Raw genomic sequence first — 27,222 nt, 5'->3', positions numbered from 1 at the left:
GATCTTGAAATTGAAAAAGTGTAATTCGATGTTATCGAACATTTTGCTGTTAATTTTAAATATATTTAAAAAAAATCCAGGTTGTGAAATTCAAGTTTTTTTATTATTCAAGTGGCGAATTTCAGGTCGTGAAATTCACGTCTCGATATTCAGGTTGTTGAATACAGGTTTAGAAATTCAGGAGTCAAAATTCAGAGATGGTATCCAGGAATGGAATGAAGAGCATATATATTTGTATACATTCCCAGACAACATCTTCAAATTTTAACACCTGAATTTCTCAACACGTATTCAACAACCTTAATATTGATAACTGAATTTCACGACATGAAATTCACCACTTATATAATAAAAACTTGAATTTCACAACCTGGATTTTTTTTAGGTGAATTCACACAAAATACTTAAATAAAATAATAAAATTAAAAGCTAAATTGTTTTATTTTTTTTATTATATAAAAATGCTGCCATACTCTGCATCCCTGTTACTTCTGATTTCCATAACAACCAAAAAGGTTTTTGGAAAATATTAATTATTCTCTAAAATACTTGTCGTGATGGTACTGACAGCAGTATTGAGGACAGCCTTTCTTGGTTATAAAAAGATTACAAATTGTACTCATAAGTACCAAATTAACTGAATATATAAATAAAACATATAGTAAACAGTGCACAATTGCACAGACATGTTTGGAGGAGAGCTGTGAACTTGTGGAAGATATTTTAGATATAGTTGGACAACAAATCTACTTTTAGTTCTTGTTTTTAGGTGAATTTACACAAAATATTTTCAAATATATAAAATTAACAGCTACGTTTTTCGATAACATCAAATTACACTTAATCTTGTTTCAAGTTGTTTCAAGTTATCAAGCTGGTGATATAGAAATGACGCCATACAGCAGTGTGTCAATCAAAACTGCAGTTTGAATTCGAAAGTAGGCGTGTGTGGAGGATTATGACATCAGCACCAGAAAGATCACAGCGAGCGAACATGATGTTACAAAGTTTCAGTGGCCTGTGATTTTGTGCGTCGATGCCGTGTCCGTTAAACAGCTTTTTTTTTATTCCGACAAATCCGTTCCTAAGCACTGAACTTTTGGAGCTCGAATGCAAATATCGCGTGAGAGTCGCTCTTTGCGCTGTGAAGATTTGCTGTCTGTCTGTTTTCCTTCATCGCTGAATGGAGTCACGGGTCGAGTTCAGCCGCGAGGAGATAAACGGCACAATATGGGAAGTTCCTGAGAAGTACGTTTGCTTAAAGCAGATCGGAACGGGAGCGTATGGCAGTGTATGGTGAGTTCCTCAAGTTGCTGTGTTCGCCTGACAGGTAGACGGTCAGCAACTGCTTCTCAACAGGTTGACACATGAAGCAGGACGCTGTGAAAGCATACATATCTTATAATGGTGCTTATAATGGAAGTTCACTCCTGTGTGTTATAACCATATGGAATGTTATAACCTGGCTTGCATCTGAATTGTGTAACCATTGCCTGGATTTCTCCTCCATAGTCCTTGTGCTTTGTTAAATAAGTTGATTTGGGTGGTTGGTGATATAGAATTACACATCTGTATGGGTTCAGTCTTAAAGGAATATCCAAGGTTTAATACAAATTAAGTTTAATCGACAGCATTTATGGCTTAATGGTAATAACCATAAAATGAACTTCGACTAGTCCCTCCTTTAATTAAAAAAAAAAAAAAAAAAAAGCAAAAATCTGGCACTTACAATGGAAGTGAATAGGGCCCAATAGGTATACATTAAAATATTCACTGTTCCAATCACTGTTTCAAAAGTAGTCACCATTTCTGTGTCAAGTTTACATTTTACAATTTTGTTGCTATGACGACCTAACGTGGTATATACCCCAATACAACCATAAAAATACTGATTTAAACAAATAACATAACAGCTAAAATAATACACAAGTATTTATTGTAAGTGCTTTTATGGAATTAGAAGATTAACATTTCTGTCTTTAAACCCTCCAAGAATTGGCCCTGTTTACTTCCATTGTAAGTGCCTTATGGTGCGTTCACATGCAACGCGAAGTGAAAGTTTCGTATGGCGCAATTACATACAAAGTCAATGCAAAGATGCGAATAAACGCGAATTCGCACCTGGTGGCGTGAATGAAGCGAATGGCGTGACTCGAACACGCGAAATCGCTTCATTCGCATATTGAAAAGTCCACATGACGCGTTGTCGCGAAAGCCTATCAGCATTGAGATTGTCCAGATGTCACTGACGTAGTAGCAGAAGAAATCTGGAAAATGAATAAAAAACATTTGTAGTGGTGTGTGGGCACCCGGATTTGTATGACACAACATCATACATGTACAGAGACTGGAAGAAAAAAGACATCGCTTGGAGGAAAGTGAGCGAGGAAGTTGGACTACCTGGTAAGTTCTGAAAATACGCGTGTCTACTTGATTCCAGCTATTGGTTGTACTTTACTATGAACCAAGTCATAGAAGCCCCTTCTCCTGTCCTTATCCAGAAGAGAAGGGGAATACTCGCGGGTTCGCGTTACTTGTGTGAGTTTAAACACACATTTATAATCCAGCGGCCAAATTTGCGCGAGCATTACTTTAACCTTGATTTTTTTCTATTTTTTAAGACAGGAATGAAGGGGCATGTCAAAATAATTTTTTGTGGTAATCAACGTTAAGTATGGCATAAATGCTGTCAATTGGGCTTAACTTCTTTGTTTTTGTAACAGTTTTGCATAGGGATGCACTGATAGGATTTATTTTTTTCACAATTTTATAGTTAAATAATTTTGTGATTGTATAAGAAATGAACTAAATGTAGATTTGTTGTCCAAATATATCTGATTTGTCTTCCATAACTTCACAGCTATCCTCCAAACATGACTTTGCAATTGTGTACTGTTTGCCCCACTTAAGTTCTCATTTTGTAACATTATGTAGGTGACTGTTCAAATAAGGTAACTTTTCTGTCTCCTAGAGTGATTCTACAGAAGATTAAAAAATATGTTTTTAATCAACGTTATGTGAACAATTGAGCTGATTTAGTTTACTGATATTTGATTTTTAATTTTGGATATACCGCTATGATGGCAAATATTAGAAATTATGTTTTTTGTGCTATTTTTAGACAAAAATGCCATTCATACTAAGTGAAAACGGGCATCAACACATTTTAATGTATTGTAGAGTTAAAAATATGGATGTTTGGAAATCTGGCACTGCAAAAAGTTTGCTGCTTAAACTGGAAAAACTGAAGTCTGAGCCAAGGACTTTTATGTTGTATGTTGTGACTTGTTGTATATGTCTAGGCAACTTTATTATTGGCCTATTATTCCCTGGGACAATCATGTTATTACAAGTTACAACAAGTGAAACTAGTCATCATGATATAATCTATCCCAACCACTTCCACATGAAAAAGGAAGGTGTGAAAACCACAAGATCTGGCAACTTAGTTTTTGTGACAAAACTAAATGTGAAATAAACAAAGATATATATGAACAAATTAGTTTGGTTTCTTTTTTTAAATCTTGATCAGTTTCACAGTCTATTACAATCAGTCATTGAACCTACAACCTCTGTGCATGATTCGGTTATGATTGTGAATGTTCTGCCTGTCTCAGCTCAGCCATCAACAGTAAAACCAAAGAGAAGGTGGCCATCAAGAAATTACACCGGCCTTTTCAGTCGGAGATCTTTGGAAAGAGAGCCTATCGAGAACTAAAGCTCCTCAAGCATATGAAGCACGAAAATGTAAGTGTAATCTTTGTTTGAAATGCCTTGGAGTCAACTAGTCAAATAATGTTGCTTACATTGTTTTCACATGTTAGTTGTATGACCATAAAGATGATAGAATGGTTTTAGATGGTGTGAGTATCAAGTGTTTATCTTAGTCGACTGTGTTTGTGCACAGAACAGGATACTTGTTTTGCTTAGAGACACACTTCATGATTGATTACAGTGTTAGAAACAGTACTTTAAATAAAGGAATATGTCACCCAAAATTGAAAATTCTTTCATAATTTACACACCCTCATGCCTTCGCAGATGTGTATGACTTTCTTTCATCTGCTGAACACAACGTTTTTTAGAAGAATATCTCAGCTCTGTAGGTCCTTACAATGCAAGTGAATGGTGGCCAGAATTTTGAAGCTCTGAGAACTTTGAGACTGCCGATGTCAAGATTTACAGTGGAAAAAGTTGTTTTATTTTTGTCTGTTCTCACTCAAAACCAATTGGATCGCTTCAGAAGACATGGATTTAACCACTGGAGTCATATGGTTTACTTTTTTGCTCCCTTTATGTTTTGTTATGTGCTTTTTGGAGTTTCAAAGATTTGGTCACCATTCACTTGCATTGTATGGACCTACAGAGCTGAAATATTCTTTGGTTGTGTTCTGCAGAAGAAAGAAAGTCTTACACATCTGAGATGGCATGAGGGTGAAAACATTTTGAAGGAATTAAAATTTTTGGGTGAACTATTACTTTAAATACCTGCAGATTACAGTGAAAACTAGGCAGGCTTTTTCAGTCAATCTGTCCATCTAGCATCATTATATTGCCTTGAAAAGACCATGTAACCCATTACTTTTTGCCATGTCAATATTGCAATCCAACCCAGGTGATTGGCCTGCTAGATGTCTTCACTCCTGCCTTGAGACTGGACAATTTCCAAGACTTGTGAGCTTTTTAATGAGTCTTAATTTTCATGTACCTTATGTGCCATATGCCTGAACTTGTTTTTGTGAAAAAATAAATAAATGTAATTTCTTTTCGTTTTTAGCTATCTGGTTATGCCATACATGTACATGGATCTCTCTAAAGTCAAGGGCATCCTCTCAGAAGACCATGTGCAGTTCCTGGTCTATCAAATGCTGTGCGGACTAAAGGTCAAACCAAAACAATATCAAAATAAGAATCAAAATACTGACACTGTTTCCAAACCAGGCACGACACAACACAAGCCACAAGTACTGTGTCTGTCCATACCAAAAGCAAAAATGCAGTATGATACGTCACGACCACAGCTAATCAGAACATGTTTTATGTTTAAATGTTTTTATGTTTAAAAAAGTGAGATTTCTATGTGTACAGGGCTACTATTACTGCATGATGTCACCATAATAAAAGCCAAATGACTGACAAAATGTCCTGCCGCTTCAAATTTATCACGTCGCACCTGGTTAGGACATGATGCAAGGCATAAATTGACCAAAGAAGCTTCATTTTAAAGTCAACGTGAACTGAAAATTGGCCCTTTTTACATTCTTAATACATATTCCTGGTCTTATTGTGCACAATTTATCAGTGCAAAGGTGTCTTCGTAATAACTTGCTCCACGTCTGAAACGACTTTCATTTCTTACAACATTACCAAGACCCCTTTAGTTTCAAGCAATGGGTGTTTCAGGAGAGAGAGTAGTCCTCCACTCTGCTGCAAAAACACATTCTGTTCTGGCTCCATTCTGGAATAAAACACCCACTATTAACAATAAAATCAATTCTATCAGGAAGACTCGCAGACTTGAGTAATAATTTAAGATGACATTTATTTGATGGATTTAAAACAGGAAGGTAATGTCTCTCTTTGGCGTAGGCCCCATCTGGCGGCCCGAAGAAGTTGTTCTCTGAACCGTCATATCCTGCCGGAGATAGGAGGCAGGGGCGAGGAGCCTACCCCCGTGCAGGACAGGATTCAACTGGTGATCGTGGGGTGGTGGAGGTTGCCATGCTAGCACACTGAAACAGCAATTGTGAGCAGACTTATAAAGCAATGGCTTACATGTGATTGGCTGGGAGTTACCCCGCTAATGGTGCGATGATGTACAGCTGCTAGTCTTCCCGCTAGAACTACGCTGCGCTTACATTTACCGATGGATAAAATCTCACGCTACATTTTTTTCTCCTTCCTGTCTCACTTGGAAACACGTCACATCATGGAAGTATAATGGCTTTTTGAATTCTGGTTCATGTTGACTTCAATAAAAATATCCAGATATCTGGCCTCTGCAAATCACATCTGCTGTTACTAGTTTAGAACAAAAGTTCCTGTAAACCCTGAAGTCCAGTTGTAGTCCAAGAAACCAGACAAGCACTTTGATGATTTGTTTGGAAGATTCAGACTATCAATAGGAATTATTATTTGTATAATCGTGCACTAAAAAAGCACTGTGAAGAGTTACAAGATACTGATTTGTGCAATTTCTCCCTCTGTTTGTCTCCACAGTACATTCATGGTGCTGGAATCATTCACAGGGTAAGTGAGACTGGCAATGAATATACAGCATCTGTTAATAATGATAATTTCCACACAGAGCTGAATTGAAAACACATGGCATCTCTTGGGATTGCTGTAGCTCTTTGCAGGGAGACATCGCTGTGCTCCTTTGGGGAGTTTTCATCTCCATGAATTACATCTAGTTACAGTTAATTCACTAATATGTGTTGATCAGTGGCCTATCAAAAGCTATTTACTATGCTACCTATCTGATAAGATGAGCAAGTGGTCATCCAGCTTTGGCATTTAATAGTAATAAATATGTAATGCACTAGATCATTGAATCAATTAGGTTAAACCAACACAATTCATTTTAAGAGTTAAGTCAGGTAAAAATATCTAAAATTATAATTCTCTCATCATTTACTCACCTTTGTACCATCTCAAATTTGTATGACTCAAAGATTTTTTTGATGGTGATATGATTTGCTTGTATACATGCAATGCAAGTCAATGCTGTTCATCACTTTCAAGCTCCAAAAATACATGCATAGAAGACATAGATTAAACCTCTCAAGTATAGATTACCTTTTATGCTGCCTTAATGTCATTTTTTGAGCCTGAAAGTGTTGGACCCAATTGACTTGCATTGCATGGATATAAACACACCATATTTCCATCAAAAAATCTTCATTTGTATTCTGAAGAAGAAAGTCATACGAGTTTGAGATGCCATAAGGGGTGAGTAAATGATAAGGAATTATCATTTTTGGAGAACTATTCCTTTATGGTAACAACAACAATGTTACACAGTGTACAGTATGTTCATGGTGCTTTTTTGTCCCAAGTATAAAACTTTAGTCTACTCTAGAATTTTCGTAGATGGGCACTTCCTGTTGATTATAATGGAAGGGTTTTAGTTTTCATGTGCCCTTTGTGTCTTTTATAGACAGTGTAACTGTGGGTTGATTATGGTTGCCAAGCAAAAAAGCAAACATTCCACATTAATTCTGAAATCAAATAATGTGCAGTCACAGTTGTCCATATAACAGCTCATTTAAAATGGCTTCAAATGTGGCTCATTCGATCGGATATTTAAAGTTTCGCTGTTTTGATCCTTTTGTTTTTAACTCAAGTTTAACATAATGTGAAGTTATGTAGGGGTGGATGATATGACCAAAATCTTATATCACAATATGAGTAAGTTTATACCACGATATTAAATTAAATTAAATATAATAACCATATTGTAATTACTATTTTCACTGTCTATTCTGTCAGTGAATTAAGTATGTTTAAATATTTGCTTTTATACAATTTTCTCTTTATTTGGAAATGCAAAATTCAAACAAACAACTTGATTTTAAATCATTCTTACCATAATGCTAAATTTCACATTATGGCACATTTTTAGTCCCATATGTTGTTGACTAATATTATTATAAACTTTCCAAAGCATTGCAACATAGAAGGGTTCCCACACGTCCTGGAAAACCTGGAAATTTACAATGCAGTTTTCCAGTCATGGAAATGTCATGGAAAAATAAGAAAAATACCTAAATATCCTGGGAAATAATTATTTGTCCTGGAAAATATTTTAGTATAATAAAACGGTTTGACTGTGTTGCTTGCAAGTTTTCGTTACATGTACAAAAACATGGTAATGGTAAGGACTCAGAACAGGAGTCAAATACACAAATTCATATAGTTTTGTCACTGCCAGCGGCTGTGCATTGTGAAACATTATCAACGGATAAGGGTGCTTACACCCTCGTGATTGATTACAGCAGCGTCCAATCGTGTGCTTGGCAATTGCGGTCCAACAAAGGCAGATCGCTTAATTGGTTGCAGCTACAGCCAATCGCATGCTTGGCGCTTGCACTGTGAGAAACAAGCAGAGTTCGGAACGGCATATTACCTATACTACTCTTACTGCTTCTGCCATATGTGTCTATGGCAGAAATAGTATGAATAGTATGGTAGTATGCAATTCCGAACTCAGCCCTGGTGTCATGATCAATTGAGTCCGCAAATCGAGTCCCCATGGAGGTAACCGTTTCTAATGCCTGTGCAAAAACATATCATGTTATTCAAGTGTAGGCTAGCTGAAAAACGCAAGCAATGACACGTCTTTAATTTCACAATCTATATTTATTTATTTTTATTTTTTTGTGCAACATATGATTTAAAATACTTTAAATTTCATATTTACAGTACATAGTTAAAACTGCATATTCCATAAAGTCAATTTGTAAAATATTTAACCAGGCACTGAATAGAGTACCCATAACTAGCTCTTTGAGCCAATGGAATCGCTGTGATGTCATATGGGGACTCGATTTACCAGGTGGACTCAATTTATCATGACAAATGGAATGCCCTGGTACAGGTACCGACTGACTGAATGAGAGGGGCATGTTGTTCATTTACTTCAGCTTTCGGCATGTGAGTCTACCTTGTTCATCACGGAGCGAAAAGGGCGGAAGAGCTATTAATGTGTAAAAGTGACTGATGTTTATACATGTTGAGGGCTGTTCACATGACTCGCGTCAGCACTGCCGAACACATTGAAGTCTATGAAGTGACTCCTCAGTGCATCCTCAGCCCCAACTTCACACCAAAGTGTTTTTCCTCACAAATGATGTCTTAGAGAGTACAAAGCTACAAGAAATATTTTAACACTCTCCAAATTTATGAAGAGATATTGAATGTCTTATTACCTTATCGTTTCCGAGTATCAAGAGACCCCAGTTATTGAACTACAGAAATTACATTTACAAAAGAAAAAACGCTAAGATCTAAACAAACGAGTTCTCTTTTTATTTTCTGCAATCAAAGCAATTGCCATTTTTTTCTCATCCAAATAAATGTTTTCGATGTTCATTGTGCACGCCTCTCACTTTCTTGCGTGGCAAGCTTGTAAATTCGCCCCTCCGTGACACTTTCTGCAATGCTTGTCATGTGGAAGGACAAAGCACTGCTTGGTGCTGGTTTTTAAACGGATCGTTGACGCCTCGACTCAACTCATGTGAATTGCGCTTTACAATGACCAAAGGACATTATTGAAACTCAAAATTATTATTAGGCTATTATTTGTTGCCTTTTCTGATAAAACTCATGCTCAGCATTTTAAATGCTGTCGTAAATTGATACAGTACATCTGCTTTGATCTTATAATGCTTAAACATTGTACTGAAATCTGTCATGCAAATTTTAATAAAGGAGAAGGTAAAGACGTAATTGGTACTCATTAGGACTGCAAATAACGATTATTTTGATAATCGATTAATCTAACGATTATTCGACTATTCAGCGATAATTGCAAAGATTAATCATTAGCTCTTAACCGATTATTCAGATTGTGCCCAACTTAAAATGTTGTATTAATTGTGCTTACTAACAATAAAGAGGACCGAATCATCTTTTAAAAATACCTCTAAATGACATTCACTGAATTAAAGGGAAAAAATATATATTTTTATTAAGTTACATTTATTAAAGAAATTCACTGCAATTCTTATTATCAAAAATTATCAGATGAAGTATGTTTCTTTTGTAAACTATTGAAATCACTGTATTATCCAAAAGATAATTTAATATGTAATATATACATTTTTGGGAGCTTGAATATCTAGCACAATTATCTTTATTGTGATACTGTGACACATACTCTTACTTATGGTTTTGTTCACAACACCCTACTTATTCACTTAAACGTGCTTTCAGATTTGTAGGAACTGCCCTGCTTGAAATGTTATGTTGTTTGGTGGGGCATTTTCTGTACATGCTTAGAACTGTTCAAAGCTGCCCTGCTGACTTTTTTGAATTTTGAAAAGTACAACTTGCTTTGCAGGACCTCAAACCAGGAAACCTGGCTGTGAACCAAGATTGCGAGCTGAAGGTTTGTGCCACTGTTCTTTCAGCATAAAAGAGAGAAAAGTAAGCAGCTGAAGGTTGGCAGTAAACACGCTTTGTTCTGGCTGCAGATTTTGGATTTTGGCCTGGCACGTCATGCGGAAGCTGAGATGACAGGTTACGTCGTGACACGTTGGTACCGGGCCCCTGAGGTCATTCTAAACTGGATGCACTATACGCAGACAGGCAAGAGCATCTTTGTTTAGACTTCTATACCTCTTAAACCTATGAGCCAAGAGCTATTTTACTCAGGTCTTTTAGATTAAGCATAATTTTAAATTATTAAAGATTGAGTCATCTTTTGTGCTATAGATTTTCAATAAAAATATGGTGACCATGTTTCAGACTTTATGAGATGTAATTTTGATGCCTGTATATTTTACGGTTCACTACCGTTTATGTTATTACTATAAATTATATAAAGGTGATATGATATGCCAACCTTTAGGAACTATAACATTCTGCTTTTCACTTTAAAATGTATTGTTAATCACAGTAGAAAATATGTGCAAGAAATGAAGACTTAAAGTTCATATAAAGAGTGGCCCTTGCAATAACCAATATTTAATGCACATGTAGAACAGTGCACAGTGTCACTCACACAAACACAAACTCAGGGTAACATGTGTGACACTAAATAATGCAATTAAAGGAATAGTTCAACCAAAAATTACAATTCTCTCATAATTTATTCTCCCTCATGGCATCTAAGATATGTATGACTTTCTCTCTTCTACAGAACACACACAATCACACACAAAACAAAAATATGTATTTTTGAATATAAAAAAATATATATATTTTATGAGATATGAAGAATATCTCATCTCTGTAGGTCCATTCAATGCAAGTGCAGGGTGGACAGGCCTTTGATGCTCCAAATAGCAGATCAAGTCAGCATAAACATTATCCATAAAGCTCTTGTGGTTAAATCAATGTCTTATGAAGAGATCCAATTGGTTTTGGGTGAGAACAGGCCGATATATAACTGCTTTTTCATTGTACATCTTGGCAGCAGTCTCCTTGGCCATTATGATTTCATGCTCGATTGCACTGCCTATAGCACCATCCAGCGCTCTGCCCATGCGTTAAACACTAGGACTTGTACTCGAGCTTGAAATCATAATTGTACCTAGAGACTGAAATCTCTAGGTACAATTAGTAGGTAGATAGTTTCAGAAGAGGTGGGAATGTGGAGAAAAACTACAACATGAAGCTTATTGGATGTACTTTTTGAAGTTCATGTCTCCATTGGGCCTTAATTTGGATTTCGATCTCTCCTGTTACCTCTAAGCATCCCTAAATAGCCTCTCACCAATGCTCTGTAGAATAGAAATCATTATTGTACTGTTATTTTCACTTTATTTTCACTTTGCCATTGATAGATTTTTTCACTTGACTATAGGTGGTGATATTGATTTATGAATGGCATTTGTTGCTTGATGTGTCAGATCGCCATTTATTGTCATCAAATATGTGTCGATGTATTCATGATTTTATAGTAGCTCATATACTGTGATGCGGTGAATTGTATATTTACATCTTATATGATTGTACTAATATGTACTCAGTCCTTTCTGGTAAACTGTTTATGTGATTCTAGGTGGTGATATGGACCTATGAAAGGCACTATTTGCTTAAAATATTGGATCACTTCACACATAGATGTCCGGTCTAATTAACGAGCTTGTTAAGTAATTAAGGAGAGAATCCTGTTGGTTGAGTTTTCCAATTACCTGTAATTAGAAGTTGATGCCCACACCAGGGAAACCATCAGACTTAATAAAAAAACAAACGAAATTACACACTGAAGAAGGCCTTGAGGCCTCCTGTATTGTGAGATATGAATAAAATATAAAAAAAATTGAAAAAGGAGTGTGGATCATCTTGCTGTTGAGACAATTTTTTACAGTGTAGAAATACAAATTACATCATGTAGGCACTTCACATTTTTTTTTAATAATATATCATCTGGTAAAAATGACACAAAATAATCAAATAGGTTTAATTGGTCAAAATAATATTTTGGTTGAACGTCTTTACAAATGCTTTGCTGCCCTTCTATTAGATAGAAATCAATCTTTAATTGCCAGTTAGTCTAAATGTGCTTTGATTTTTTTATTACCAAGATCAATACTAGATTACTGTGTTCAGTAGTTATGTGTGAATCTATTGCATGCCAAATGGTTTTGCGTTGTTTTAATGGCCATTGCTTGTAACAATGATGGTTCTAGTTCAATATTTATTACAATTGTTCTCTTTTTTCCATTTCTAGTGGATATCTGGTCTGTTGGCTGCATCATGGGTGAAATGTTCAATGGAAAAACTCTCTTTAAAGGCAAAGACTGTATCCTTCAGCATTCACCTTGCCTGATTTATTCTGTTGTGTACATTTACATTTATACATTTGGCAGACGCTTTTGTCCAAAGCGACTTACAAAAGAGGAATACATTAAGCGAATCATCTTAAGGAGACAGTGGTACGAAAAGTGCCGTATTACAAAGTTTCACTAGCATCAGAATAGTAGTATTCAAGACAGATTAAAGTGTTACCAAACGTCACATTCCTGAGTGCTAAATTAAGAGAAAGTACCCTAAAAATTATTTTAAACATACATTGATTGTAGTGATTGACAAGGTACGCTGTATTTTAGTTGATTGCAAGTCACAATCACAAATGGCTGGAAACGTTATGGAAATTCATTGGTAAAAAACGTGAGAACCCTGTTACTCAGAATCATATGCAATGCATTGTCTTTAACTTTTGATATTCAGACATGGATCAGTTGACTCAGATAATGAAAGTAACAGGGACACCAGGTCCAGAATTCATTGAGAAACTAGGAAGCCCAGAGGTAAGACTTTTTCAGTGCAACCAGAGATACTTAAGCTCCTTATCTTTATTATATGGTAAATCAGAAACCTGATTAAATCTGAATTTGAGCTCTGATTTAACTTGAATGAATTGTTAAAGCCATAGCAATACAAAATACAATGGAAAAAATATCTGGCCTTGTGTTCAATCACTTGAATTATTAACATCTTGCTGTTGCCAATGTGCTAATTTGTCAGCCCTGATCTTGATTAATGTCAATACCTTGCTGTCTTTTCATTACTGTTAAATAGGCAAAAGGCTACATCAGATCTCAGCCGCAATACCCACGCAAAGATTTTTCTGCATTGTTTCCCAGAGCCAGTAAAAAAGGTTAGTAATACCCTAATGAAAAATTACTACTGTCATGTTGTGACACATTTCTTGGGTTGCAAGAGTTTTTATTGTAAAATGTATGATTTAGTTTGACAGCATAATTTCCGCTTGTCAACGTGATGTGTCATTATTTCTGACAAAACTGACAAGATGCTGGGCAAATGCAACAGAGGAATTTAAGCTAGTTTTTACATTTTACTCAAAACTGCAGGCAGAATGTGACCATCACCAGTAGAGATTGCTACATATATCTTGTATTGTTGCACAGCGGCGGAAACATCTAGATAAGTTATATCGTATCGTGGAATTTAATAGACATCCAAAAAATTAATTCTATTAATTAATGTCTCCCAAACATGTAAGTCTCATGAAAACTGTCAAGAAATGGGTCACATTTCACCTCAAAATCATTCACATTCTCATTATTGGGGGGAAAAAAATATGAATTTATTATTTAAATTGTATAGTGTATTAGTATACAACATTGCTCGATTAGTTGTACTGAATTTGATTCATGCTGATTTAAATTAAACCAATTGTATCAGGACATGATTATTTTTATTGCTGTTCTGTGTTACTGAAATGAGAATTTATTTTTATTATTTTTTTGGCATTACATAAATAAGAATTTGGGGTAAATGTACTTAAAGGAATAGTTCACCCAAACATTTAAATTCTCTCCTGATTTACTCACCCTTATTCCTTCCCAGTTGTGTATGACTTTCTTTCGTCTGCTGAACTGAGATGAAGATTTTTAGAAGAATTTCTCAGTTCTTTTGGTCTATATAATGCAAGTAAATTGCAAGTAAAAAACCACTTAAGTCAGCATAAAAGAAATCCATAAGGCTCCAGTGGTTAAATCAATGTCTTCAGAAGTGATATGATAGGTGTTGGTGAGAAACAGATCAATATTTATGTCCTTTTTTACTTTTAATTATCCTCCCTGCTCAGTCAAACTCTGCTTTAACTTTCCCTTTCACATTCTTCTTGTGTTTTTGGTGATTCACATTCTTCATGCATATCACCCTGAGCAGGGAGAATCATTTCTAGCAAAAAATAAATTATATATTTTATACATAATGTTTCTTCTGAAGATATGGATTAAAACACTGGAGTTGCATGGATTACTTTTATGATGCCTTTTTGTGCATTTTGGAGCAAATACACTCACGTCCCTCTCCCCTTGATGGAGAGTACAGAGCCTTCTGTGATGGGCTAGACGGTCCCCAATCGACCCCCTGGGTTTAGGAGATGGGAAAAAGAGACTTCCCATTGAGTCCTTGTTGGCAAGTTTGTATTGTCACTGGTTCACACACCGTGTGAACCAATGAAGAGAGGGCAGGACGCAAATGCAGATTGATGGGTGTTTATTAAACAAACTGAAGTTACAACAGTAAAGGAAAAAGAAAAACCTCCACAATGGGAGAAACACAGTCCAGGGCCACTAAATATAGATGGGCTGGGCTGGAGCAAGACCGGATTTAAAACTGGAGACCTTCTGACAGGACAGACATGATGAGGAAACTAGACAATCTAGCACCTGACAAAGCACAGGAGGAGACTAAAATAGGGAGAGAAATCAAACAGCTTAATAAGGAGGGCAGGTGCAACTAATGAACTAATAATAAGCAGACAAGGAGGCGAGGTAAGACGCAAGACTGAGAGACACATGGCAATCAGAAACAAAGCAAATCCACGTGCTCTCACAGACACAAAATACGAATGACACGAGCGCATATCGCCAGAAACTACAAGACAACATGCGCTCATGCCAAATGACAGACAAGACAAGAGAATGCACAGCAACACCAACAAAGCGATACCATGCACTCCCACACTAGACAAAGCCAGAGCGTACACCACAAAGCAAATACCATGCAAAGCACGCAACAGGCAAAAAAACAAGAGCATCGATCAAAAAAACTTTCACAAAACAGGCACTGTTTGCAGACATCCCTCGACACTCCCTTTAGTTTTTCTAATTCGGAAAGGCATAAAACTAAAGTGATTGGGGTGTTCATTGCCATATGTTTCCCTACTCCGCTGACAAAGATGTGTGATTTTCACGTAGGATTAAAACACTCGAGCTGTGTCACAGCATCCCTCGTATCCATTTTAATAGCAAAGTTTGTTCTATAGTGATGAACATCTTCCGAATATTGAAAATGTGCAGTAGAGTTTGAAATGCATTTTATGTTGATGCATGTAAAGTAATAGTGCAGGTTATAAGTTAAAATGTTGATTTAGTAATTCGAGAAAATGTTTTTTTTTTTGTTAAAGACCCTACTGAAAATTAACCATGGTTTTACTATAGTGATATTGTAGTAACCATGACTGCTTTATTATAGTCATATTGTAGTAACCATGACTGCTTTATTAAAGTCATATTGTAGTAACCATGACTGCTTTATTATAGTCATATTGTAGTAACTATGACTCCTTTATTAAAGTCATATTGTAGTAACCATGACTGCTTTATTAAAGTCATATTGTAGTAACCATGACTGCTTTATTATAGTCATATTGTAGTAACCATGACTGCTGTCAACATGGTTTTCTTTGCATGGTTTTGATACAATTAATAATGGTTTTACAACAGTAATACTGTAGTTTCCATATAGTAACCATGATTATTATATATTGTAAACATGACAGTAACCATGTTGATTTTGTGGTTACTATGTTTTTACTACAAATACCATAGTTAAACTATGGTTGCTGTAAAACAATTATTTTTATTAAGGACAAACCTGTCAAACCTGTGTTCGTTACCAAATTGACAGTGTGTGTATATATATATATATATATATATATATATATATATATATATATATATATATATATATATATATATATATCATTTTTATTAAAAATATATATATTTTTTATAATATATATATAATTTATTTAATTTTGGGGTGAAATTTGACTCTGACACCTCTGAGTATTTGAATTGAATGATTATTTAAGGTTGTTGTTATTATCATTGAGATTATTGTTATTGTTTTACAGTTAGTTATCTGTAACAAAATTTGTCTATTTTGCATTATTTTATTTTGATTCAAAACTTTGGAAATGCAATCTATAATTTCTGCAACAACAATGTTGTACAGCAAATAACAATTAAAATCATTATCACATATTTTCATTGAGAGTCCACTTAAATAATTTGCCTTTAATTCTGAAGCAAATCTTTCTGGATTATACATTAATCAACCTTAATAAAAGACCAAAATTACTCTATATTGTAAAACCTTAACTCAGCTTGCCCCATACTAATACAATAATTCCATGTAATAATACACTTGTCATCAGCTGTTGCTAATCTAATGTTGTTACTCTGTGTACGGCACACCTGTGTCCTCCCTCATTACCGCTGCACTGGTAACTAACCCCAGCGGTAGAGCTGCTCGAGAAGATGTTGGTGTTAGATGCTGATGATCGACTCACTGCTAATGGTGCGTTGGCACACAGTTTTTTTGATGGCCTGAGGGACCCAGAAGACTGGACAGAGCCAACGGCGTATGATGACAGCTTTGACAATGGCACGTTGCCCTTAGAAGAATGGAAACGTGAGCTGATATATTTCTGAAAATTATGTAGCTCTTCAGCTCTTGTTGTCCTTAAACAAAAAAACATTTTGCTAATAAGTTTGTACATAAGGACTGGTTGTCTGATTGACCAAGCATGTAAAGTCATATTCTTGTGGTAGATGCAGTCCGTATTTAACATGCATTTTTTCAACACACTACAATTTAAAAAATAATGTATGAAGTATGACTTTGTGTACTTAATGTCCAACAAAAAAAGAGTGCTTCAAAAGCGGGGTATAAAGTTATGACTTAGTGTAATGTATGTTGTAGAGCCTTATGTTTACTACATACTTTATTTTAGTAATGCATTGATAACTGCAGTTTTTAAAATCCATTAGAAACCCATGGTGAATTACCCCTCTGGATTGGCCTACAAATTGACATCTTTATTATTATTATGGCTGCTGTACTTCATATGTACATACAGTATATTGAATGTGTATTTTATTATTATGTAACATTACCATTTACTTCACAGGTTTGTCATTTAAAGAAGTGAGGACCTTTGTTCCATTCCCAAGAAGAGACTCAAAAAGAAGAAACACACTCACAATGTCTTAGTAATAATGTGCTCGACATTAATGTCACACTGTATTACAGTGGTACAATTAGTCCTTCAATCTCTGCCTTGGAACAATTTAGAATGCATATGCATTTCTAAAAACTTGATATAAATTGCAGTATTTTGTAAATGTGGTGTTTCTGGGCCTCTGTTGAACGTGAACATTTTTTTTGATATAGTGGTCTGTCCTTCATTTATTGCCAATGTGCATAGCACCTCAAAGGAGTAGATTACCCAAAAATGAAAAGTTAAATGACAAGTTAACAGGATCCAAAACTTTGAAGTAATAAAAGCACAAAGGCAGCATAAAAGTAATCCATACAACTCCAGTGGTTAAATCAATGTCTTCACTGAAGCAATATGATAGATGTGGGTGAGACTCTGATCAATATTTGTTAAAAATAATTTTATACTATCATTTCTGCTGCCTGCCCAGTAGGTGGTAGGAAAAAAAGACTTCAATATTGATCTGTTTCTCACCCACACATGTCATATCACTTTTGAAGACATGGATTTAACCACTGTAGTTGTATAGATGTACCATCTGAGATCGTTACCCATCCTACCATCAACCAGAGGGAGCCCTCTCCCGAATACTGATCTTCACCCATTTCTTCACTGCTCATTTCCTGTTTACCACATATGTATATATAGCCATGCAGTTCCATTGTTCTGTGTGAAGAATTGCCTGTTCACCCTGCCTTACTGAGTGGTTTTCCATTACCATTGTTTATTGATTCATGTTATTACCATTGCCTGTTTTTCTGGATTTACTGCTTTTTGGATAACCCTTTTTGTTTGCCTTGTTGGACTGTCTATTTGGTTTATTGGATTAATCTTCCTGAATTACGACTACGTCTCTCTGCCTGCTGTTTTGGATTGTTTGGTCATGCCTATTTTAATAAACTTCCTGCACATGGATCCTAACACCGTCTCCATGGCCAGTTCGTAATCGAATACTTTGCCTACCATGGATCCAGTGGAAGTCTCAGCTCCAGGCTGCATTTGCACACCAGTGTGAATTTTTAAAGGGTTATCAAGACCAGCCGAACAGCCTACGAGCCGCCAATTAATGTTTGACTCGCTACATTCACTCACTGCCAGCTCCCCATGCTAAACAGGTTAGCCTTGCTCTTCCTGACAAGTTTGATGGTTCTGCTGAGAATTGCTGGGTTTTTTACGACAGTGTAAAGTTTATTTCTCTAATCAACCTGAATAATTTAATCATGATGCCAAGAAATTCAACTTTTATGATGACTCTGCTTACCTGTAAAGCACATGATTGGGCCACTGCTGTTTGGGACAAAGATCCTCAAATACAGACCTCGTTTGACTACTTCGTTCAACAGATCCATGAAGACTTCGAGTATCCAGCGGGTGGTCAAGATATCTATGTTCAGCTGCTCTACGACCCCAGTTTCACTCTGCTTCTAAGTCTACTGTCTCAGTACAGGCACAGACATCAACTGAATCACCCGAACCTATGCATGTTTTTTTATGTTCTTTGTTTCTATGGAGGAATGCCAAAGTCGATGTAACCATAAAAACTTTGCTGTTACTGTGGTGAACCAGGTCATCTCAATGCTGCATGCCCACACAAGAAATCAAGTTCCCCTGAATCAAGGCTGAAAGCGAGTACCACAAACTTTGTATCGCCTATCCATCACAGCTTTCAGTTGCCTGTAGAAATCTCTGTTGGTGATCTTCTAAAATATTACAGCTTTAGTGGATTCTGGGGCTGCTGTGTCTCCCATAAATTAAGAGATCATACAAGAATTCCATATACCCAACATTCAATGCATTCCAATGATTAATATCACCACAGTTGACAACACTCCCATTGTTACTGGTATAACCCAACAGACTGTTCCCATAACCATCAAGATTGAACTATTTAATGTGGAGAACATATCACTGTATGCCATAAATTCACCCAATCACACTCTTATCCTGGGTCATCCTTTGCTGGCCATCCACAATCCTTCTATATCCTGGAACCAGGGCGAACTCACGAAATGCTCATGTTTCTGTCATGAACATTGTCTCCATTGTGCTGTCTCTATGCCTTGTCTTACCACCAGCATTGAAAGCCCTGAATTCCAAACCGTAACCATGAATCTTGAGGAGTGTGCAGAATTCAATGAAGTTTTTAGTAAAGTCAAAGCTACTCTTCCTCCTCACCGTACATAGGACTGCACCATTGAACTTCTGCCTAATACAGCTCTAGCGAGAAGCAAGGCTTATCCATTGTCACACCCAGAGACCCTAGCTATAGAAACTTCCATCGAGGAAGCCCTTGCCTCTGGTTACATCCATCCCTGCAGCTGCAGGTTTTATTCCTCATGGAGAAAAAGGATGGAGGTCTAGGTCCATGTATCGACTATCGAGGCCTGAACTCTGTCACCTTGAAATACCGTTACCCACTGCCAATTATCCCCTCAGCCCTTGAACAACTCAGTGAGGATAAGATATATACTAAGCTCGATCTAAGAAGTGCTTATAACCTCATCAGAATCAGAGAAAGAGATGAGTGGAAAACTGCATTCATCACCATCAGGGGGCACTATGAATATGTATGGACTTGCTAATGCCCCCTCTGTTTTCCAGTGTTTTGTCAAGAGACCTACTGAATCAGTGTGTGGTTGCCTACATTGAAAACATCCTCATCTACTCTCAAAAAAAGAACAACATATCCAGTCCTATCACATCTCCAGGAACACCAGCTATTTGTCAAGGCAGAGAACAACAGTATCATTTCATCAGAAACAACAGTATCATTACAGCACCACTCAACGTCATTGCTCAAGGGGAAACCCAACAAGTTGCCTTGGAACGACGCTGCATACCAAGCCTTCGCCTCCCTCAAGTCAAGCTTCACGACCGCTCCTATACTGAAACACCCTGACCCCAATCTTCCTTTCGTCATTGAAGTAGACTCTACTGATTGTGGGATTGGAGTGGTCCTGTCACAATGTGACTGTACCCCAGGCAAGATTTACCCTTGTGCATTTTTCTCCAGAAAGTTAAATTCTGCTGAACGAATCTAGGATTCAGCACTTGAAGAGTGGCGTCACTAGTTAGAGGGGGTAGTCCACCCGTTCCATGTTATCACTGATCACAAGAAACTTGAATACATAAAGGCAGCAAAGAGACTGAATCCACATCAAGCCCGATGGTCATTGTTCTGCACCAGGTTCAATTTTACTGTCACTTGCTGCCCTGGCAGCAAGAATGGCAAAGCAGATGCACTTTCACATAGGCATGTTACAACCACATCCAGCCTCCTCCTGGATCAATCCTATCACTATCTGCACGAACCGTCACCACCTGACTGCCTCCCAACCAAGCACTTTGTACAACAAGCTCTACGTCTGAGATCTATCCAATGGGTCAACACTTCATTTAGCAGAGGACACCCTGGCATCCAAAGAACAATCACACTGGTACCTAATTCCTTCTGGTGGCCATCTGTGATTCATGATGTTACTAAGTATGTGAAGTCACTGGATTACTCCAACTACTGCTGATACCCCAAAGACCATGGTCCCACCTCTCCATCGATTTCATCACCGACATGCCAAATTCCAACGGATACACAACCATACTGGTAATTATCAACTGATTCTCAAAATCATGTAGACTTGACCAAGTATTCGTGTCTATGGATTTCCAGAAGACATCATGTCCAAGGTTCACAGTTCACGTCCCGAGTTTGGCAGGCGTTCTGTAAGCAACTGGACCTCAATGTGAGTTTCCCCTCAGGCTATCAACCCCAAGCCAACATACAGGTGGATCATTTAAACCAGGAGATTGGCAGATATCTTCGGAGCTACTGTAGCCGTGAACCGGAAAAGCGGAGCGACTTCTTGCCCTGGGTCGAATATGCACATAATTCCCTCACTCATACCTCTACAGGACTAACCCCCTTCCAATGCATGTTGAGCTACCAACCCACAATGTTCCCTTTGTCAGGAGAACCATCTACAGTGCGAGCAGTGGACGATTGGATTAGGCGGAGCGAGAGGGAGTGGGATCGCGCACATGTCCAGCTACAGTGAGCGGTCTGAGCACAGCACTTTCAGGCTGACCGGTGGAGGTGCCCTCACCCCAATTATCAGCCTGGACAGAGGGTCTGGTTATCCACAAGGGATCTCAAGCTGTGGCTACCCTGCAGGAAGCTCAATCCAAGGTATGTGGGTCCATTCAGAATTATCCGTCAAATAAACCCAGTTACTTACTGATTAGAGCTTCCGGCTAACTACCGCATCTCTCCTTCCTTCCATGTGTCCTTGCTGAAACCAGTCCACCCAGTATCTGGCCCTGGAATCACGAACCCCAAGCCTCCACCTCCATTGGAGGTTGATTGAGCACCTGCATATATGGTCAGCGAGATCATGGACTCAAGGCAACAAGTGAGCCAGATGCAATACTTGGTGGACTGGGAAGGCTACGGACCAGAGGAGAGATCGTAGGTAGCCGCCAAGGACATAATTGCCATGTCCCTGATCCAAGACTTCCACCAAGCTCATCCTAATCGTCCAGCACCACGACCAAGGGGACATCACAGCAGAAGAACACCAAGAGTTGTGTGTTGAGAGGGGGGGCTTGGGGTTCTGTGACATCTGAGGTTGTTACCCATCCTACCAACCACCAGAGGGAGCCCTCTCCCGAATACTGATCTTCACCCATTTTGTGTGTGTGTGTCATTTTGTCATTGTTTATTGCTTTTTGTATAACCCTATATTTTGTTTGCATGGTTGGACTGTTTATTTGGTTTATTGGATTTATCTGCCTGCTTCAAGACTACATCTCTCTGCCTGCTGTTTTGGATTGTTTGCTTGTGTCTCTTCATAAACTTCCTGCAGATGGATCCTAACACAGCTTTTTGAGCTTTAAAGTTTCAGACCCCATTGACTTGCATTGTATGAAGCTTACAGAGCTAAGATATTCTTCTAAAAATTTTACTTTGTGTACTGCAGAAGCAAGTCATACACATCTGGTATAGGGTGAGTAAATTATGAGAATTTTTATTTTTGGGAGAACTATTGCTTTTAAAATTATAGTTCACTAAAAATGAAACCATTGTCATTTACTCACAATTATGTTGGGTGAAAATACTCAAAGTTCCACAAACTAAATTGGGTTTTTGGGTGAACTATCCCTCAAGTGCTATGCTCTACATTGGCCTGCCACATTATCATGTATTTTAGTGTTATGGGTCTTAAAAGTAAATAAGTAAAAAAAAAAAAAAAAACATTTGACATTTAGGATACATAAATATATATATAGACTTAATGTAGATAGTATAAAGAACTGCATAAACAATTGCTAAATATTACTCTAGTGACTAGTTCACTGAATCTTTTTAACGCCACAATCACTGTTTTAGACTTCAGTCAAACACTCAAAGAAAGCTTTAGATTTGTGAGAATTGTTTACTTGATTAAGGCTCATTTGGGTACCATCAAATCCTTTGAAAGGTGTGACGGGATGTTTTGATTGTGGAGGAAAATGTAAATGAGGCGAAGAAATGGGAGAACTGAGGGCACATGAGGGGTTTAGTAGCACAACGGTATGAAATGTAGAAGCTCATTCAGTCCTTTGGGTTTCTAAGGAGCCTGACTTTATCTATGTTGCAAAATATGGGATCATTTTTAACTGGCATAAAAGCCTATGACTTCTGTGCCATTGTCTTATATTTTTTGTCATTTTATTGTTCTATTTGAAAAAAGTAATCAGCCTATTAGGGGCATGCTTCCCTGTGATTAATTTTTTTTTTTTAACAAAAAAAATGTCATCTAAAATGTCACTGCTTAATTTCTCTATCTATCTGTCAATCTGAGTTAGTACTGTAATGCAAGCTAATCCTTATGTTATAATTATAAGAGGAGTGCATCATTAACATTTATAGTATAGGCCAAAACCCTGTCAGTCATCAGCATATCCTTGTATTACATTAAGAGCCCCCAAGAATTTATGATAAAAAGATGTCTGAAATACCTGCCTGCCTGCTTTCCTCAACCAGAAAACAACTCATTTCTATAGATGCCTTTAACGTCTCCAATGATTCCACATACCGATTTATAGCTGGCACGCTGGTCAAACTCCGGGCTTCCAGCAGTTCTGAGCAGATCGCACCGTGGTGTTAAAGGGGAAAATGAGAGGCGGTGGAACATGTTTTTACATCAACGAATGTTGGTGTACAGATGTTACAACACTGAAGAAGTTTCGGGAGTTTTCCTCGTGTATTCTGGTGTGTTTATATTCCTCCACACTTGTGTGTTAGCTCAACACTGTAACAGCTGGCTGATCAGATCACAGAAACGGAGCAACAACACCTGGACTTATTGTTATTCTTGGGAGATTTTAACGAGGCAAATCTCATATGGGAACTGCCCAAATACAGACAGCACATTACATGCCCCACCAGAGACAGAAATATTCTGGACCACTGCTACCCAACAATAAAGGATGCATATCGCTCTGTCCCACATGCAGTTTTAGGACTCTCTGATCACTGTCTGGTTCATCTTCTGACCTACGAGCAGAAACTAAAATCAGTTAAACCTGTATTAAAGACTCTAAAGAGATGGACCAATGAAGCAGAGCTGGAACTACAAGCCTGATTTGACTGCACTGATTGGAGTTTTTGCAGCTACCACCAACCTGGACGAGCTCACAGATACTGTGACATCATATATCAGTTTCTGTGAAGACATATGCATTCCTACTAGGACTTTTTTTAACATACAACAACATTAAACCATAGTTTATACCAAACTCAGGCAGCTTCGTCAGGCCAAAGAGAATGCTTACAGAAGTGGGGATAAAATCTTGTACAATCAGGCCAAATACAGACTGACAAAGGAGATAAGAGTGGTTAAAAAGAAAATGCAAAATAACTGTGCATTAGTGTGGAAAGGCTTGAAAGACTTAACAACTACAAGACACCATCCCCCACCACTGTAGGGAATCAACAACTGGCTAATGACCTGAATGTTTTTTACTGTAGATTTGAAAAGCCCATTCAAACACCCCACACCCGCTCTGACCTTAACAGAACACAAACATTTACACCTCCTCCAACCACCTTCCTCCCCTCTCCTGCTACTCAACATGCACTTAAGATCTGTGAAGATGTTGTGTGCCGGGTCTTCCAGAAACAGAAGACAAGAAAAGCACAGGACCCATATTGTGTTTCACCCACAAGATGTAACAACACTGAAGAAGATGTGGTGTCCTAATTTCGAATAGCTCTTCATAAACTGTAAGACTTGCTACTTAACACGGAAGATTTCCTCGTGTATTCTGGTGTGTTTATATTCCTCCACACTCGTGTGTTAGCACAACACTGTAACAGGTGGCTGATCAGATCACAGAAACGGAGCAACAACACCTGGACTTATTATTATTCATGGGAGATTTTAACGAGGCAAATCTCATATGGGAACTGCCCAAATACAGACAGCACATTACATGCCTCACCAGAGACAGAAATATACTGGACCACTGCTACACAACAATAAAGGATGCATATCGCTCTGTCCCACATGCAGTTTTAGGACTCTCTGATCACTGTCTGGTTCATCTTCCGACCTACGAGCAGAAACTAAAATCAGTTAAACATGTATTAAAGACTCTAAAGAGATGGACCAATGAAGCAGAGCTGGAACTACAAGCCTGATTTGACTGCACTGATTGGAGTGTTTGCAGCTACCACCAACCTGGACGAGCTCATAGATACTGTGACATCATATATCAGTTTCTGTGAAGACATATGCATTCCTACTAGGACTTTTTTAACATACAACAACAACAAACCATGGTTTATAGCAAAACTCAGGCAGCTTCGTCAGGCCAAAAGAATGCTTACAGAAGTGGGGATAAAAGCTTGTACAATCAGGCCAAATACAGACTGACAAAGGAGATAAGAGTGGTTAAAAAGAAAAGGCAAAATAACTGTGCATTAGTGTGGAAAGGCTTGAAAGACTTAACAACTACAAGACACCACCCCCCACCACTATAGGGAATCGACAACTGGCTAATGACCTGAATGTGTTTTACTGTAGATTTGAAAAGCCCATTCATACACCACACACCCCACACCCGCTCTGACCTTCACAGCACACAAACATTTACACCTCCTGCCACCACCCTCCTCCCCTCTCCTGCTACTCAACATGCACTTAAGATCTGTGAAGTTGTTATGTACGGGGTCTTCCAGAAACAGAAGAGCACAGGACCCATATTGTGTTTCACCCACATGTCTAAAATCCTGTGCTGACCAGCTGGCCCCCATCTTCACACAGATCTTCAACAGATCACTGGAGCAGTGTAAATCACAATCATCCCTGTCCCAAAGAAACCCAAGATCAAAGGACTTAATGACTACAGACCCATCGTTCTGATGTCTGTGGCATGAAGTAATTTGAGAGACTGGTGTTGGCCCACCTGAAGGAAATATCTGAACCCTTTCTGGATCACCTTCAATTTGCTTAGAGAGCAAACAGGTCTGTGGATGATGCAGTCAATATGGGACTGCAATACGTACTTTAGCATGTAGACAGACCAGGGACTTATGCAAGGATACTATTGGTTGACTTCAGTTCGGCTTTTAACACCATCAACCCCACTCTCCTATGGACTAAGTTAACCTAGCTCTCTGTTCCTGGCTGTCTCTGTCAGTGGAGTGAAAATGGGGAAATTCACCTACAGCACATGCACAAACAGCTTTGGTGTCACCCAGGGATGTGTGCTCTCCCCACTACACTTCTTCCTTTACACAAATGACTTCACTGCCAAGGATCCTTCTGTTAAACTCCTGAAGTTCGCAGATGACACTATAGTCATCAACCTCATTCAAGATGACAATGAGTCTGCATACAGAAGGGAGTTTGAATAGCTGGCCATCTGGTGCAGTCAAAACAAACTGGAGCTGAACATGCTTAAAAAAGTGGAGATGATAGTGGACTTTAGGACACCCCAGCATTAACCCCGCTCACCATTCTGAACAGCAATGTGGCAGCAGTGGAGTCATTCAGGTTTGTGGGCATTACCATCTCACAGGACCTGAAGTGGGAGACCCACATTGACTCAGAAACAGTTTTTTTTCCCTCAGGCCATCTACCTCATGAACAGTTAAAACTGCCCTAAATACTTTCCTTTGGGCAATACAACCATGTGCAATATTCAATCCATCCATTCCTACTTATATCCATATTTAATTTATATTCTTTAGCATATCCTACCTCTTCTTCAATACATTACATAACTGTATATAAAATATTCTAACAACATGATTGCTCTAGTGTAGCCTATATGTATCTTTTTTTTTTAACTGTTATATCATTTTTATTATTATTATTATTATTATTATTATTATGTCACTATACTGTATGTATATATGTTTAAATGTATAGGTTTGTATGTAAGCATTTAGGTACTATTCTCTTGCACTAGAAGATTCTGTCACCATGACAAATTCCTTGTGTGTGTAAGCATGTTGGCAATAAAGCTCATTCAGATTATGAGACACAAAGTTTTATTCTTGCATTGGGGTGCTTGATTCTGTGAAAACCGAAGCCTCCATGCATCTGCATTTAAATCTCAGAAAGTTGTAATATATATATATATATATATATATATATATATATATATATATACACACACACACACACACTGTGTGTCTGTCTAGATAGATAGATGTATGTGCTTGATGGGGCAGTGGGGCACGT

At 37.7% G+C, this 27,222-nt stretch overlaps 1 protein-coding gene across 3 annotated transcripts; it reads left to right on the top strand.

The window, feature by feature from the left end:
• Positions 1 to 988: 988 nt before the first annotated feature.
• LOC127630613 (mitogen-activated protein kinase 13-like) lies at positions 989 to 27,013 on the top strand. Of its 3 annotated transcripts, XR_007968884.1 has the most exons (13): positions 989 to 1,296; positions 3,618 to 3,747; positions 4,616 to 4,674; positions 4,778 to 4,883; positions 6,220 to 6,249; positions 10,064 to 10,111; positions 10,197 to 10,311; positions 12,401 to 12,472; positions 12,901 to 12,980; positions 13,252 to 13,330; positions 16,732 to 16,905; positions 17,405 to 21,677; positions 21,791 to 27,013. XR_007968884.1 is itself a non-coding variant. In XM_052108226.1 (12 exons), the coding sequence occupies exons 1-12, from the start codon at positions 1,184 to 1,186 to the stop codon at positions 17,485 to 17,487; spliced, it is 1,083 nt and encodes a 360-aa protein (XP_051964186.1). In that variant the 5' UTR covers positions 989 to 1,183; the 3' UTR covers positions 17,488 to 27,013. The 3 variants fall into 3 exon arrangements, 2 of the variants coding, with proteins under 2 accessions (XP_051964186.1, XP_051964185.1); XM_052108226.1 differs by having other exon boundaries at positions 16,738 to 16,905; positions 17,405 to 27,013; XM_052108225.1 differs by having other exon boundaries at positions 17,405 to 27,013.
• The last annotated feature ends 209 nt before the right edge of the window (positions 27,014 to 27,222 follow it).

This window comes from Xyrauchen texanus, chromosome 37 (genome assembly GCF_025860055.1).
Source record: "Xyrauchen texanus isolate HMW12.3.18 chromosome 37, RBS_HiC_50CHRs, whole genome shotgun sequence".
NCBI lineage: Eukaryota > Metazoa > Chordata > Actinopteri > Cypriniformes > Catostomidae > Xyrauchen > Xyrauchen texanus.
The sequence above is the reverse complement of the archived record's forward strand: the minus strand, read 5'-3'. Positions and strand labels throughout refer to the sequence as shown.